Source organism: Phyllobates terribilis, unplaced genomic scaffold (genome assembly GCF_046119375.1).
Source record: "Phyllobates terribilis strain yellow unplaced genomic scaffold, ASM4611937v1 Scaffold_7__3_contigs__length_470593459, whole genome shotgun sequence".
Classification (NCBI taxonomy): domain Eukaryota; kingdom Metazoa; phylum Chordata; class Amphibia; order Anura; family Dendrobatidae; genus Phyllobates; species Phyllobates terribilis.
In genome coordinates this window covers 256,684,937-256,701,956 of record NW_027362767.1, presented here as the reverse complement: position 1 = coordinate 256,701,956, position 17,020 = coordinate 256,684,937, and the positions used below count along the sequence as shown (strand labels likewise).

General features: G+C 39.9%; 1 protein-coding gene across 1 annotated transcript; it reads left to right on the top strand.

Moving 5' to 3' along the window:
* The first annotated feature begins 213 nt into the window (after positions 1 to 213).
* On the top strand, positions 214 to 12,794 carry LOC141154455 (myosin-4-like). Its single transcript, XM_073640401.1, has 40 exons — positions 214 to 321; positions 1,467 to 1,682; positions 1,863 to 2,006; positions 2,204 to 2,360; positions 2,512 to 2,539; positions 3,001 to 3,118; positions 3,226 to 3,318; positions 3,413 to 3,476; positions 3,557 to 3,655; positions 3,737 to 3,840; positions 3,949 to 4,087; positions 4,167 to 4,285; positions 4,373 to 4,522; positions 4,601 to 4,771; positions 4,855 to 5,161; positions 5,244 to 5,317; positions 5,403 to 5,490; positions 5,572 to 5,689; positions 6,087 to 6,210; positions 6,296 to 6,432; positions 6,522 to 6,777; positions 6,874 to 7,116; positions 7,203 to 7,379; positions 7,457 to 7,602; positions 7,696 to 7,786; positions 7,874 to 8,263; positions 8,344 to 8,470; positions 8,647 to 8,765; positions 8,944 to 9,140; positions 9,224 to 9,407; positions 9,515 to 9,680; positions 9,802 to 9,926; positions 10,011 to 10,319; positions 10,483 to 10,686; positions 10,769 to 10,894; positions 10,977 to 11,147; positions 11,228 to 11,332; positions 12,190 to 12,285; positions 12,418 to 12,552; positions 12,669 to 12,794. The coding sequence occupies exons 2-40, from the start codon at positions 1,479 to 1,481 to the stop codon at positions 12,684 to 12,686; spliced, it is 5,823 nt and encodes a 1,940-aa protein (XP_073496502.1). The 5' UTR covers positions 214 to 321; positions 1,467 to 1,478; the 3' UTR covers positions 12,687 to 12,794.
* Positions 12,795 to 17,020: the final 4,226 nt, after the last annotated feature.

Here is a 17,020-nt window from a genome sequence, read left to right as displayed (position 1 = left end):
TAGATAACACAAAAGGACAGACAGATGCCTGAGAAATGTTCAGTTATTTTTACTTGTGAAGAACAGAAAGTGTTGGGTTTCTATGGACAGTTATGGGGATGGAGTCATTCCTTACCAGGAGTGCAGTTATGCTGAGGGAGCAGAAAGTTCTGTATATAAACCCTCCAGTCGGCTCCTTACTCGTAACCTCTTGGTAAGTTCTGGCTTCACTGACTTAAGACTGGGATACAAGCTGCAGTCCATTCACTTCTATAACTTGATTTTATTTTCATTTCTTTCAAGGGGCAGAGAAGATCATTTCATCAAGAGCAGCACTAACAGGTAAGTCTCTGTATTAACAAAGCAAGCTAATTTCACACTTACCTATTAATCAATTGTATTCTGTTCTTCACATAAAACATTAATCTCATTTACATCCATGTCTAAGGCTGGAAGAACACATGCAGTTTTTCAGATTTTTTTTTTTTTTAGCCAATGTCAGAAGTGGATCCAGAGGGAATGAGAATTACATATCCTTCTTTTCTTTTTCCCATTATGTCTGAATACATTTCTGGTATTCGTTTAAAAAAAAACTGCACCAAAATCTTTGTGCGATTGGAGCTTTAAGTAGCTCTGGGCGACTAACACATTGATAAATGTAATTTTCTAATGCAACATATTTAGTAGTATTATGTGCTCACCTAGGGATGTGGGCTGTATGTAGGAATCCCATACACACCTGACAACATGTCGCCATGCAGTCCTTAAGTACTGAAGTCTCTGAGACTTTGGCTGCAGGACAGTATGTGGCCAGGAGAGCTCCTTCCTTCTACCTGTGAAGTTTAGGTAGACGCATTATGTTTAATAACACATTTGTCAATGTAGCAGCAGATATCGTTACAATACTCACTGACTTCATTGTGTGCACCACTTTCATGTACACGTCTCTATAGGTATGTATGTAAATGCCCTACCCCACACACACGCAGGTGAATTTCAGCATGATCTATATTATCAAATTTAAAAAAATTGTGGTTTAAGAAGCTAATTCTCCCCTTATAGCCGTCTTAGTAAATAGAGTGGGATTTCCTCTTCAGGACCTTGATGCTTTAATAAATAAGATATATACAAAGAAAGTCCAGCTTGTCACTACAGTGATTAATGTAAACTGTGTAATGCTTGATGTCACCTGTTGGGGGTGCTACAGAGAAAGTGAACCCTTGCTGCCAAAATCTTCCACAGATTACACCCGATTGTGGAGAGTCGCAGCTGCAGGGACTCTGAGAACAGCTGATCAATGGGTGACACTTTGCTTTATTGCTATAAACTACTAAATCTCCTGCCATAATTTCATTTGGATCACACAAATAGATTTGAAACAGTTTCTGTAAAAAAAACTTCATGCTTTGTATTGAATTTCCTTTGCAAACATGACACCATCTTTATCAGGCTGACGAAAAGAGTATATATTTTTATATTTCCAACAGACTGCCTCAACCATGTCGGGAGATGGTGAAATGTCGGTTTTTGGGCCAGCCGCACCCTTCCTGCGGAAATCAGAAAAAGAAAGATTGGAGGCACAGAACAAACCATTTGATGCCAAGAACAATTGCTTTGTGGATGATGCCAAAGAACTGTACGTGAAAGGTCTCATCACCGCTCGCGACAGTGGCAAAGTCACAGTGAAGACCGATGATGGGAAGGTGAACATTACTATCATTCATTTGTTACATAAGGGAAAGTTTACTATCATTAACATAAAATAAATAGTTGGCTATGGGTAGAGAATACTTTCAATCTCCTAACATTAACTAAGGGTCGGTGGCAAATTACAAGTAAATCACTGAAATGTTCAACTAAACCAAGCCTCTTATTCTTTCCAGGATGTAACCGTTAAAGACAGCCAGGTTTACCCCCAGAATCCTCCCAAGTTTGATAAAATTGAGGATATGGCAATGATGACTCACCTGAACGAGGCGTCTGTGCTCTACAACCTCAAAGAGCGTTACGCAGCCTGGATGATCTATGTAAGCCTTCTATCTTTTTGCTATTTGTAAATATCACAAAACTAAAAGGTAGAAATACAAAACCTTAAAAGACATCTTTCTACACTGCTGGCCCTTGACTTAGCAATATATCTTTTTCTGGTTAACCTAAGTTTATGATTAAATCATTTCTGGTATAGCACATATTTGGAACTATTACCTTTACCCTGTAATTCCAGACCTACTCCGGCCTTTTCTGTGTCACTGTCAACCCCTACAAGTGGCTGCCAGTGTACAACCCCGAAGTTGTTGCTGGATACAGAGGAAAGAAGCGTATGGAAGCGCCACCACACATCTTCTCCATCTCTGATAACGCTTATCAGTTCATGTTAACAGGTAATTAAATACAAGTCGTTGCAATAATGATTGCATTGTCTTTCTCACAGTAAATGGGCAGTTGAAGAAAAAGTATAAAAACGTGTGAACTGTACAGAAACTCATGGTAAAAGCATTGAATAAATATGCGTTTTTTGTTTTTGCTTTTCAGATCGTGAAAACCAGTCAATCCTGATTACGTAAGTAGTACAGTTTATAACTTACCGTAAGATAATACTGTGACTAAACTACGAAGGGCCCAGCTCCCAAAACACAGTGAAGGCATAGTGACAAGGGGCAATCAGACTGTATATTCAGTGGATCATTGTTGTATAGGCTGGGAAAGCTCCTGCCATGTCTGTCTAGTCCATCTGCAGGTCCCCACTCACCATGAGTGTCCTTTGACCTCCACCAAGCAAGTGTAGCTTTTTATTTTTGTGATATAGAATAGCATACTCAAATCTGCCATTCTATACGTGTGCACATTTTATCCTGAGATCCTATATAGTGAAAAATTTCCTGATGTTTACCCCGATGTGTACGACAAATGCAGCAAGAATTCGTCCCACCTGGAGTATTGATCACATTTATTTTCTAGCTTCAAAAACCTTTCACTGAGGAAATCACGGTCCTAACCAATGATCTCCATTTTCCACCCTAGCGGAGAATCTGGTGCTGGAAAGACTGTAAACACCAAGCGTGTCATCCAATACTTTGCAACAATTGCAGCTGTTGCTAGTGATTCACAAAAGAAGAAGGAGTCAAGCAACAAGCTGCAGGTAAACTTTGGATAATGAGTAACATGAATATCTAACAATACAGATTCCTGTATACTGCATTACATCACTTCTTGGTGTGGGAATACATCACATATTGTGTATTTTAGGGAACACTGGAAGATCAAATCATCCAGGCCAACCCCCTGCTGGAAGCCTTTGGAAATGCCAAAACTGTGAGAAATGACAACTCCTCTCGTTTTGTAAGTAGCAAAGCTGTTTTAGACTACATATACTTTACTTGTTTTATAAGAAAATAAGTCCTTTACTGAAGTTCCATATATACACAATCCTTAGGGTAAATTCATCAGAATCCATTTTGGAACAACAGGAAAACTGGCTTCCGCTGATATTGAGGCTTGTAAGTCTTAGATTAAAGACTTTAGTCATCTAGTATGTGTCTTCTTACTATCACTGACCTGTAATATCACTCATCTACAGACCTGCTGGAAAAGTCCAGAGTAACCTTCCAGCTTTCAGCAGAAAGGAGCTACCACATCTTCTACCAAATCCAGACGAACAAGAGGCCGGAAGTTGTTGGTGAGTAATTTTAGATTCATTGGTTCAAATTGGAGGTTGACAGTGAGTTGTGGATTTATAGCAAACACCACTTCTTCCTAGAAATGCTTCTCATTACTACAAACCCATACGACTACCCCTCCATCAGCCAAGGTGAAATTTCTGTGAAGAGCATTGATGATGTAGAGGAGTTTATGGCCACAGACGTAAGATATTTTCCTAAGAACCTACTTAGTGCTGTAATCTTTAGTTTTTTTTTAAGGCTTGAGCATATAATGACACATATTAAATATATATATATATATACACCACAGAGCGCCATCGATATCCTGGGCTTCACACCAGATGAAAAGAATGGCATCTACAAGATGACTGGCGCAGTCATGCACCACGGTAACATGAAATTCAAGCAAAAGCAAAGAGAGGAGCAGGCTGAACCCGATGGCACAGAAGGTATAGTAAATAATAATATACAAGGCTTCTGTAGATTGTTAGATTCAGAGAATATAAATGATCATTTCTGCTTCCTTAGTTGCTGATAAAATTGGCTACCTGATGGGTCTGAACTCTGCTGATCTTCAGAAGGCTTTGTGCTACCCAAGGGTCAAAGTCGGAAATGAATTTGTCACCAAGGGACAAACCGTTCAACAGGTAAAAATCAATATTAGATCTGTACGACTTTCTAGGAGAAATGTGAGGACACATCTAAGAAGAGAATTTGATGTTTTTTCTCCTTAGGTTTACAATTCCATTGGTGCCCTCACCAAGTCAGTTTATGAGAAGCTTTTCTTCTGGATGGTCGCACGTATCAACCAGCAGCTGGACACTAAACTGCCAAGACAGTACTTCATCGGTGTGCTGGATATTGCTGGATTTGAGATCTTTGATGTGAGTAAAAGTGTGATTATATAAATGAACTGTTGGTCTTTTCTTTTGCTAAATTTTCATACTCATTGACTTTTCCAGTACAACAGTCTAGAGCAGCTCTGCATTAACTTCACCAATGAGAAATTACAGCAGTTCTTCAACCATCACATGTTTGTCCTGGAACAAGAAGAGTACAAGAAGGAAGGAATTGATTGGGAATTCATTGACTTCGGTATGGATCTGGCTGCTTGCATTGAGCTCATTGAGAAGGTTGGTACCAGCTTTACCTATTCATTGCTTAAAAAAACAACATAAGAAATCCGAGCTTAATGACTATCACTTTCTGCATATAGCCCATGGGTATCTTCTCAATCCTGGAGGAAGAGTGCATGTTCCCCAAAGCTACTGACACATCCTTCAAGAACAAGCTCTATGACCAGCATCTTGGAAAGTGCAAGAACTTTGAGAAGCCCAAGCCTGGTAAAGGAAAGGCAGAAGCTCACTTCTCCTTGGTGCATTATGCTGGTACTGTGGATTACAACATCTCTGGCTGGCTGGACAAGAACAAGGACCCACTGAACGAGACTGTTGTTGGCCTCTACCAAAAATCTTCAATAAAACTCTTATCTTTCCTATATTCCAGCTACGCCGGAACTGATGGCAAGTTGGCAACTGATAGAAGCAGTTCTTGGAGAGGTTATATCTTCTATAATTCTTTTTTTATTTAAAAATTATTTTATAGCTCCTGATGCTGGAGGAAAAGGTGGAAAGAAAAAGAAGGGCTCATCTTTCCAGACTGTCTCTGCTCTCTTCAGAGTAAGCTCATCCACAACCTGAGATGTTTTCCTAACATGTAGAAACATGTGGATTTCTGTAACAAGTCAGTTTTCGTATTCCATAGGAAAATCTGAACAAGCTTATGACTAACCTGAGGAGCACCCATCCTCATTTTGTGCGTTGTCTGATTCCCAATGAGACCAAGACTCCAGGTAAAATCACTTCCAATATCTATTACAAAAAAATAGTTAAAGATTAGAATTTTTTTAATGGTATATTCTGTTTTCATCCAGGTATCATGGAGAATCATCTGATCATCCACCAACTGAGATGTAATGGTGTGCTGGAGGGTATAAGAATCTGCAGAAAGGGCTTCCCCAGCAGAATCCTCTATGGTGACTTCAAGCAACGGTAAATACTTGATCATATCCTGTAGTTACTCAATCCAATCAAAGGTTTGTCCCAGCTGGACAATCCCTTTTTAAATTCAAGCTGCCCCACACCTACTATTTATTTAATTTTCACCTGTTATCATCTGAGAGATGCTCCTTGTGGCCTCTAGAAATGCAGCATAACTTGGACCCTATTGAAATAAATGCATATAAATCTTGTAATAGTGGGTTTTGTTCCGAATACCGGAGCTGAGATGCTCTTTGTAGTGTGTGTCTGGTCTAACTCATACCATGGAGGTTGCAAAAAAAAGAAGTGGTGGTACTACCCTTCTAAATATCTTCTAGAGTTTTGTTGAAATTTCTGTAACACCTCTTGTTGTAGTCTAACAGTTTTATTTTCCTATTGCCATCTTCAGTTATAAGGTCCTCAATGCTAGTGCAATCCCAGATGGACAATTCATTGACAGCAAGAAGGCCTCTGAGAAACTCCTTGGCTCTATTGATGTGGATCATACACAGTACAAGTTTGGACACACCAAGGTAAAGAAATACTTTTTGGAATAGTAGACATAATTAGGCCAATTTTATTTAAAGAAAGGAGATTATTAACTTTACATTCCAACAGGTTTTCTTCAAAGCTGGTCTACTGGGTACTCTGGAAGAAATGAGAGATGAAAAGTTGGCACAGCTCATCACTCGTACTCAGGCTTTGTGCAGAGGTTTCTTAATGAGAGTTGAATTCAAGAAAATGATGGAGAGAAGGTATTTAGCATTGAAACTTAAATAGATTTTTAAAAAATAAATATTGGCGATCATTTTTTATCTTATCAAGTGCATTTTTGATCCCTTAGGGAAGCAATCTTTGTTATCCAGTACAATATCAGGTCATTTATGAATGTTAAGCATTGGCCATGGATGAAGCTGTACTTCAAGATCAAACCTCTTCTGAAGAGTGCTGAGACTGAAAAGGAGATGGCTAACATGAAGGAAGAGTTTGAGAAGACCAAAGAAGCCCTTGCCAAGTCAGAAGCAAGAAGGAAAGAACTGGAAGAGAAAATGGTTGCTTTCCTGCAAGAAAAAAATGACTTAGTCCTGCAAGTGCAATCCGTAAGAAAAAAAAAAACACTAAACAAGTTAATCACTTCTTGATGTCATTTTTATGCAAGTCTTAAATCCTTTAATCCTTTATTTTTTACTTTTAAGGAAGGAGAAAGCTTGGCTGATGCAGAAGAGAGATGTGAAGGTCTCATTAAGAATAAAATCCAACTGGAAGCAAAGATTAAAGAAATAACAGAAAGGCTTGAAGATGAGGAGGAAAGTAATGCAGAACTGACTGCAAAGAAGAGGAAACTGGAAGATGAATGCTCAGAATTGAAGAAAGATATTGATGACTTAGAGCTTACTTTGGCCAAAGTTGAGAAGGAAAAGCATGCCACTGAAAACAAGGTAAATGATTTGACTAGTCTTCTATAGCAATGCCATTCAATTGCAAGAAATACAATTTTACAAAATAACTCATCCTTTATCTCTAGGTTAAAAACCTTACTGAAGAGTTGGCTGTATTGGATGAGAGCATCTCAAAGATTACCAAAGAGAAGAAAGCGCTCCAGGAGGCTCACCAGCAAACTCTTGATGACTTGCAGGCTGAGGAGGATAAAGTCAGCTCTCTGACCAAAGCTAAAACTAAACTTGAACAACAAGTTGACGATGTGAGTATTCTTATTGTAATCTATGAAATTTAATATAATAATCTCAAAAAATGCTTAATAATTTTACATCTTATTAGCTGGAAGGATCCTTGGAACAAGAGAAGAAGCTTCGTCTTGACCTTGAACGAGCCAAGAGAAAGCTTGAAGGTGATTTGAAGTTGTCTCAAGAAACAGTTATGGATCTTGAAAATGAGAAACAGCAAGCTGAAGAAAAACTTAAGAAGTTAGTATGTTTGTTCTAGTTTATCTTTAACAGGAAATGTTTTTGTTTTTTAAATGAATGTAACTTGTAAATGTCTGCAATTTACAAATACAGGAAGGACTTTGAAATAAGTCAGCTGCAAGGAAAGATTGAAGATGAGCAGTCCCTGGGTTCTCAGCTGCAGAAGAAGATCAAGGAGCTGCAGGTATCATTATATAGTGGGTCAGTCAGTAAAAGTATATGGCTCTAGATAAACAGGTAGAATGTAAAACAATCCATCCTTTCATACTAGGCCCGTATTGAAGAGTTGGAGGAGGAAATCGAAGCTGAGCGTACAGCTCGTGCAAAAGTTGAAAAACTGAGGGCTGACCTCTCTAGAGAACTTGAGGAGATCAGTGAAAGGCTTGAAGAAGCTGGAGGTGCAACCTCAGCTCAGGTTGAGTTGAATAAGAAACGTGAGGCAGAGTTTCAGAAACTGAGACGCGACTTGGAAGAGTCCACACTCCAGCATGAAGCCACCTCAGCTGCCCTGCGCAAGAAGCATGCCGACAGTGTTGCTGAACTTGGAGAACAGATTGATAATCTCCAGCGAGTTAAACAGAAGCTGGAGAAGGAGAAGAGTGAGCTGAAGATGGAAATTGACGACCTTGCTAGCAACTTAGAGAATGTCTCAAAATCAAAGGTACAAGAATTACCAACTGGAAACAAAATATTATTTTTGTGTAATAAACTCAGTACTGCTCACATTTTTTATCTGTAAAGGCCAACCTTGAAAAAGTGAGCCGCGTTCTAGAGGATCAGCACAGTGAACTTAAGTCTAAAAATGATGAGCACCAGCGTCTTATCAATGATGTCTCAGCCCAAAGAGCCCGTTTACAGACAGAAAATGGTGAGTATGTCAAAGACTTTTCAAACCTATACCTATTAATAATATTAATAGTTACATTTTAGATTTCATCTGTGTGTACATTTTATTTTCCTTGATTTGCTATGATGTGCTAAGGTAAAAGTTTCCACATTGGATTACATTGTGCTCTATATTACTGTGTTATTTCATATCATTAGGTGAGCTCTCCCGTCAATTAGAAGAAAAAGAAGCTCTGATTTCTCAGCTGACCAGAGGAAAACAAGGATTCACACAGCAGGTTGAAGAGCTCAAGAGGCAACTGGAGGAGGAAACCAAGGTACATATATGTACAATTACGTTTGTTAGACTACTATTCAAATATTAAAATGTTCCAGTCCAAATTTTTTTTTTTTCAAGCACCCACCCTGTATTGCATGTAAATAGCTTGTTTTCCGGTATTTCTAATTTCAATGCAGATTAACAAATTAAAATTATTTTTTACTACATACCAATAGGCCAAAAATGCACTTGCCCATGGTTTGCAATCAGCTCGCCATGACTGTGATTTGCTCCGTGAGCAATATGAGGAGGAGCAAGAGGCAAAAGCAGAACTTCAAAGATCTCTGTCCAAGGCCAATGGTGAAGTATCACAATGGAGAACCAAATATGAGACTGACGCCATTCAGCGCACAGAGGAATTGGAAGAGGCCAAGTAAGATTCTATGTAACAGATTATATGGATGATACAATAGATATGTATCTAAGGTAATTCATCTTCCAACTATTCACCTTCAGGAAGAAACTTGCGCAGCGTCTCCAGGATGCTGAGGAACAAGTAGAGGCTGTAAATTCCAAATGTGCCTCCCTGGAGAAGACCAAACAGAGGCTGCAGGCTGAAGTAGAGGACCTGATGGTTGATGTAGAAAGGGCAAATAGTGCAGCTGCTGCTTTAGATAAGAAGCAGAGGAACTTTGATAAGGTAAGGTCTGCATATAAAATTATTATGGTCAATAGAAGATAATCTTTGTTTGCTTTGGTATAACATAGGAAACATAAGACCATGACTTAATGGCTGTCTTTGTGCAGGTTCTTGTTGAATGGAAACAGAAATATGAAGAGGGTCAGGCTGAGTTGGAGGCAGTTCAGAAGGAAGCCCGTAGCCTGAGCACAGAGATCTTCAAGATGAAGAATGCCTATGAGGAAGCTTTAGAACAAGTTGAAACCTTGAAACGGGAGAACAAGAACTTGCAACGTAAGCACGTTACATTGCTTTATCTTTAATATAAGGCTAGTCATTAATGGTACCGATTACACGCACCCAACTATGGTCAAGACCAGTTCTCATAGAATTAACTTTTGCCTTTATTTTGCAGAGGAGATTTCAGATTTGACTGAACAGATTGCTGAGTCAGGCAAGTCCATCAATGAGCTGGAAAAATCCAGAAAGCAAGTAGAACAGGAGAAGAGTGACCTGCAAGCTGCCTTGGAGGAAGCAGAGGTGCGAAAACATGTTGTAAACTTGAAAACACAAATAAGTTTGTTAGGTGACCAAGATTATAAAAAGTCTGTTATGTCCTTATAGGGATCTCTGGAACATGAAGAAGCAAAGATCCTCCGCATCCAACTTGAGCTAAATCAAGTAAAATCTGAGGTAGACAGAAAAATTGCAGAGAAAGATGAGGAGATTGAACAACTGAAGAGAAACAGCCAGAGAGTCATTGACACCATGCAGACCACATTAGACGCTGAGATCAGGAGCAGGAATGATGCCCTGAGACTGAAGAAGAAGATGGAAGGAGACCTGAATGAGATGGAGATTCAGCTGAGCCATGCCAATCGTCAAGCCGCTGAGGCCCAGAAACAGCTCAGAAATGTGCAAACACAACTGAAGGTAATACTAGAAGTGGCAATGATATTATATTTGCACTTGTAAATTGATGTTCTGCACATCACTGGTGTATGCATCTTTGTCTAGTTGAAGACAGTTTTCTGCAGTCCTAGAACCAAGCTAACATTTAATCTACATAATATTTTCCTATAATTTTGTATTTAAGGATGCCCAACTCCAGCTTGATGATGCCATCAGGAGCCATGAAGATCTAAAAGAACAAGTGGCTGTTGTGGAACGTAGGAATAACCTGCAACAGGCAGAAATTGAGGAGATACGTTCTGCTCTGGAACAGACAGACAGGTCCCGTAAGGTGGCGGAGCAGGAACTTCTGGATGCAAGTGAACGCCTTCAACTTCTCCACTCCCAGGTGAGACCTTCTACAAGGATATTGGGCAATATATAAAATGTGGAGACAGAGGGTGATAATAGCTATGCTGCCCTCCCCACAGAACACAAGCCTAATTAACACCAAGAAGAAGTTGGAGAATGATGCCAGTCAACTACAGAATGAAGTTGAGGAAGCAGTCCAAGAAGCCAGAAATGCAGAAGAAAAAGCCAAAAAGGCGATCACTGATGTATGTATGAAACACTGTATAAACATATTCACCAGTATATGCTGTATAAAAAGTTCTAATTTCCTGGTTTCTATGTTTATAGGCTGCACTAATGGCAGAAGAACTGAAGAAGGAGCAGGACACCAGCGCCCACTTAGAGAGAATGAAGAAGAACCTAGAACAGACAGTGAAGGATCTTCAGCACCGTCTGGATGAAGCAGAACAGCTGGCACTGAAGGGTGGCAAGAAACAGCTCCAGAAACTGGAAGCTAGGGTAGGACTCATATAAGTCTCTTCAGCTTAGATATTTCAAACTTGAATAGCAATAGCTTTAAATATTCACTGTTGTCTCAGGTACGAGAATTAGAAAATGAGCTGGAAAATGAACAGAAGCGTGGTACAGAAGCAATTAAAGGAGTCCGCAAATATGAAAGAAGAGTGAAAGAACTTACTTACCAGGTAAAGTGTTCATTAGTTAATCCTTAAAGTCCACAAATAATGCTAAATGGCACTTCACACTGAATGAAAACAACCACAAACCCAGACTTAATATACCAAAGACTGAGTGCTGAAGAGATCCATAATATTAAAATCAATACTTTTATTGAAACATAAATGCTAAAAAAAACAATAAAAAAGCATAATGACATATAGGGGACGCTGAAGTGGCCAGTAAACAAATAATGTTCAGTATCCTAAAAGAAGGATATAGTTATATGAAAGGTTCTGGGATAATCAAAGTACTGTGACCCCCCACCTACAAGAATCAATGTGGCAAACCTTGAGGTATCACATACCAGGTAACAACAACAGACAAAAAAAAAGGTACAGTATTGGTATAGACAGACACCAAATTAATAAACTCACAAAATTTCTTTGGATATCTAATAATAATAACGATTATAATAATGGGGGCCCACCGATTCCGGAAATTAAGAATATAGCGATCAATAGATAGTGTCAGCCTGAAAAATTAAGGTAATAGCATGTGTTTAAAATAACTGCAAGGCTTATTAATGAAAGGATTATTTCCCACAATCAGAATAGATCAATGCAGAGAAGTGGTGCCAGAGTCCACTATACCTCTCAGAAAGCCCCTCATAGTAATGCAGGTGATGGAAAGCTTCTAGAAATGGTATGGGGACCTTTGGAGAAATGCGATGAATCCTCAAGGATCAGGAGTGACCAGCTCAGTGTCCCCTCACCCCGATGTGCGTTTTGCCGGCAGCTTCTTCCAGGGGCGTTCATCAGGCCATAGGTGATCCATAAGGTATTATTTGATTGCCTTTACTAAATGAATGCTTACTTTTTTGCAGACTGAAGAGGATAGAAAGAATGTCTTGAGACTTCAGGATCTGGTAGATAAGCTGCAGCTGAAGGTCAAGGCTTACAAGAGACAGGCTGAAGAATCCGTAAGTAGGGAAAAAAATTCTTGAATAATTAAATCGACCATGCAGGATCCTTTCAATGTGTATAACTGCTTTGAATGTTGCTTAGCTAACATAATATAGTTTTGTTGAATAACATGTCTTATCTTCTTGTAGGAGGAACAGGCTAATGCCCACCTGTCCCGCTTCAGGAAAGTCCAGCATGAGTTGGAGGAAGCTGAGGAAAGAGCTGATATTGCAGAGTCCCAAGTGAACAAACTCAGAGCAAAGAGCCGAGACATCGGTGGAAAGGTATAGGACATTCTATACACTTGTACATTATATATTGTTAAAGTTATCAACAGCAAATGTTTTTAAAGTGCTAATCTTCCTTATTATAACTTTTGGTATTTTCTTTGTCTTTGCAGAAAGAAAGTGAGGAATGAGAACTCATCCATAAGAGAAAATAATGAAATTTGCAAAATGTGAATTTTGTTCTTTTCTAAGTCCTACTCAAATCTCCCTCCCTTTACAAATAAATAATTTCTAGCTTTTCATAAATGTGTCAGTCTTCTTATTGTTTGTGTGTTATTATAATAGTAACATAAAAGTACTTTATTTTCCTATAATTGCTTGGGAATCATATGAAGTTTCAAGTGTAATAGAATGGATATACTGTAAAAAAAATGAAAATGTAAAATTAACAGAAGATTCAAAGAGCTAATGTAAGGAGGTAGAGGTGTTCCCCACATTCCCCCTTGAAGACACATGTATTGTTACAATGTATTTGGATGCACAATGCTATGTGTTTAGTGATGTGTGTTATTAGCAGTAGAGTTGTGTTTGTCCCCGCCACAGATAGTTGATAGGGACAGGTACAGTTTATGGTTGGGACTAGCCCAGAGTGCAAGGGGATAAAGTGAAGGGACAGAGGGAGATTCCTGTCAGGAAGGCACATAGGGCCTAGCCAGCAGCTAGAGCAGACCTTTGGTCTGATTAGTCAGTTGAGCCGCATGAATTGGGTGTCCCTAAAGTGAGGCAAGGGATAGCGTGATGCAGAGTTGAGACAAGGAAAAGTGTTAGGAGTGAGTCATTCTCCGGAGACTGGGTCTGGGGCATCAAGCCTTGCGGGATGGTAGGGAATTATCTAACAGTCAAATGACGGAGCAGCGCTGAGAAGGAAAGTGGGACGAAGAGAGAGTGCCTCATGCGGTAGTTTCAAGGCGTTGGCAAGCAGAGAATTTAGGCGATGGCCATAGTGGCACAAGTAACAAGGGGAAAAGGATGCGGAACCACAGGTTTAAAAATAGGACTCTCCTTTACTGGTGTTATGAGAGTGTACCACCTCACTCGGTAAAAATAGGTAACACACTAAAATCAGCAACTGATTCTACCAGTTACTGTACAGACTAGAGATCCTGATCTCAAAGTCCCTAGTGGTTCATGCATGAGCTGAGATAGTCCTAATCAGAGACTAGACCATGGCAACTTGAACCTATGCTGCAAGAAAGGCCGTCGGATGCTTTATGTTCCTTATAAATAACTGGAGGCCAGAGCAGAATGCAAATTACCTACAGAAAGGAAAGTGTGCTGAAATAGAAAGAGATCCCAGAGGGAGTAAAACAAACCATGAAATACAAAATAAAGGATTAAGTACGTACAGTTAGATAATAAGCAGCCTACTTCCAAAAAAGAAACAGAAGATAGGTGCAGGGTAACGAAAATAAACAGAAGATAGATAAACCCCAGCTCGTCCTTCACGGACTGGCTTAAATTACAGCAGTATGGCTGGACATCCAAATAAGACTATCACCAGCAGGAAATACCAGCAGGGGAAAAGTATATAAAGCCGCACCCGAAAGGTGATCGGGCAGAAAGATGAGAAAATGAAAACACCTGTTACCCTAAAAAGACTGAATGAAGGATAACAGAAATAAACAACCAGAGAAAAGGTGTATCTGCTGTGGCTCAGCAGACAGAGAAGCCGACCACAAAGCACAGGCTCAAGGGTTTGAAGGGCGTAGCGCTCCCATAGCCAAAGTTCACACACCCAGCCAGGACCCCCTTTTTCATGTAGCGTGCACGAGTACGTCACTCACCGCTACAGCCACACGCCACGTTACACAAGTACCATCTAATAGAAATTTACACCACATACATAATCTCATACTTATACTATTATTCACTTTCATTATTCTCCACCTATTATTCAATGTTTCCTTTTTCATATACACAGTAAAATGCATGGCTTTTACCATATATAGTTTTACAGAAAGTATCTAAATTAGAGATATATTAAATGTAAACAGTCTGCAAAATTAAGGATCAGTATGTAAACTAGTGAATAAACTGACAACTGTTAGAACCCTCCTGTTTGTTTTTTCCATCTTGTGTTTTGCGGTCACGTGACCATCTGCCTTTATATTCCAGCTCCGCCCTTCTGGCTGTGCTGGACTTCAGTGTTGTTGACTGTTTTTCTAGCCAGGTGCTTCGGTGCCTATCTCTGTCAGTTCGCTTGGTCCTTCTGGGACCTCTAGTACCTTTTTGTCTGTTTGTCTTTTTGTGTTCTGCAACAACTTCTCTGTTTAGGAGGTGTCCCATTTTTGTTCCAGTCCTTAGTTCTTTTAGGGACCCCTCCCCTTATGCTATAGGTTTTCGTTCAGACTAGCCGAGGACTAAGGCGGGCCAGTTCGCTAGGAACAGGCAGCCCGCTACATCATAGGGATTCAGCTTAGTCTTACTGTACGGACAGCTTTCCCCTATCTTTCCTTAGTACATATTGCAGATCATAACAGTAAGTCCAGTCTAAAAAACTAAAAGGAAAGAAATTCGGGGATCAGTATGGTTTCCGTCCAGGATTTGGCTCAACGCTTGCATGGATTGTCTCTGGAGGTGGCCGAGCTCCAGCAACACGTGAGTAGCTGTTCTGGAGCACATTTTGTGGAACCCAAGGTAGGACTGCCTGATGTTTTTTATGGTAAAAAGCAAGAATTTTTTTCCTTTAAAAATGCTTGTTTGTTACATTTTCATTTGAGACCAAGGTCTTCTGGGAATGAATCACAGTGCATTGGTTTTACTATGTCACTTTTGCGTGCAAAGAACCACAGGGGTGGGCCTTTTCTCTCCAACCTAATGATCCATGCTTAAGGTCTGTAGAAGAATTTTTTTCGGCTATGGGTCTGTTATATGACGATCCTGATCGAATCTCATCTGCTGAGGCAGAACTCAGGCGTTTGAATCAGGGGTCAGGTGATGTTGAAAATTATTGCACACACTTTAGAAGATGGGTTTCAGAAGTCAAATGGAATGATCCTGCTCTGAAATGTCTGTTTCTTGCTGGTCTGAGTGAAAGGGTTATGGATTTGCTAATTGCATTCCCCGCACCTGAGACTCTGCAAAATGCCATGCAATTAGCTGTTCGTGTGGACAGGAGGCTGAGATTTAGGCTGAATGAGGTAAAGACTCCTGTAATGCCAGGTCCTAGTCCCCAGAAAATCTGCTCTGACGGCAGAGAACCGATGGAGGTTGGGGCGAAGTCGCTCTCCTCTCAGGAAAGAGACCGGAGGTTCGCCGTGGGATTGTGTCTTTATTGTGGTAAAGCTGACCATTTGATTAAGAATTGTGAGCTTCGTTTAAGTAAAGAAAAAAAGAGGTCAGGTACGCCCGTATAGCTAGTTTACGCTCTGCAGGAGTATTTCTTTCAGGGAGTACTACTTTGCAGGAAAATTTGATTGAATTTCAGGTATTTGTGGATTGTGGTTCAACACTTAATGTGATTGATAAAGGGTTTTTGGAAAAACTTAAATTGAGATCCAAACCTTTGTCATCACCTATTTCTGTGATTGAAATTGATAAAACTCCCTTGAAATGTATTACTCACAAGGTTGCTGCATTTCCCCTCACTATCAATGGAGTTCACCAAGAAATTTTGGACTTGGATGTATTAGATCATTTACCCTCTCCGGTCGTTCTAGGTTTGCCTTGGTTAAAACTGCACAATCCTTTACTGAACTGGTCTACTAATGTGATTAAGTCTTGGAGTCCGAAGTGCTATGATAAATGTTGTAATGGTCGCATTGCAGCTGTGGAAAAAGGGGAATTACCTGTACCTATTCAAGATTTTTGGAGGTTTTTTTCGGAGGAGGAGTCGCAAGTTTTACCTCCTCGTAGGGATTATGATTGCGCCATTGAGTTTGTTCCCGGAGCTACTCTTCCCAAGAGTCGCTTGTTTAATCTGACTATCTCTGAAAGAAAGGTCTTGGAGGAATACATACAGACTAGCCTGGCTGCTGGTCACATTAGACCTTCTAAGTCGCCTGTGGCAGTTGGATTTTTCTTTGTTAAAAAAAAGGACGGGGGTTTACGTCCATGTCTAAATTTTCGTGAAATTAATAAGATTACCGTACACAATTCCTACCCATTGCCGTTAATTCCTGACTTGTTTAACCAGTTGGTAGGGGCCAAGTGGTTCTCTAAAATTGATCTCCGGGGGGCATACAATTTGTTACGAGTGAAGGAGGGTGATGAATGGAAAACTGCTTTTAACACTCCGCTAGGTCATTTTGAGAATCTGGTGATGCCTTTTGGTCTTACCAATATACCTGCATTTTTTCAGAACCTTATTAATGACATCCTGAGACCTTTGATTGGTAAGAATGTGGTTGTGTATTTGGATGAAATTTTGATTTATTCACCAGATCTAAAGTCCCATTGGCAGAGTGTACGTGAAGCTTTGCAGTTATTGAGTGATAATTCACTCTTTGCTAAGCTGGAGAAATGT

Excerpts from the sequence above, each read along its gene's own strand:
- LOC141154455 (XM_073640401.1), top strand. The coding sequence starts at position 1,479 with ATGTCGGGAGATGGTGAAATGTCGGTTTTTGGGCCAGCCGCACCCTTC. Across the intron at positions 9,927-10,010 it reads CTGCCTTGGAGGAAGCAGAG|GGATCTCTGGAACATGAAGA; the intron begins GTGCGAAAACAT and ends ATGTCCTTATAG. Across the intron at positions 12,286-12,417 it reads AGAGACAGGCTGAAGAATCC|GAGGAACAGGCTAATGCCCA; the intron begins GTAAGTAGGGAA and ends ATCTTCTTGTAG.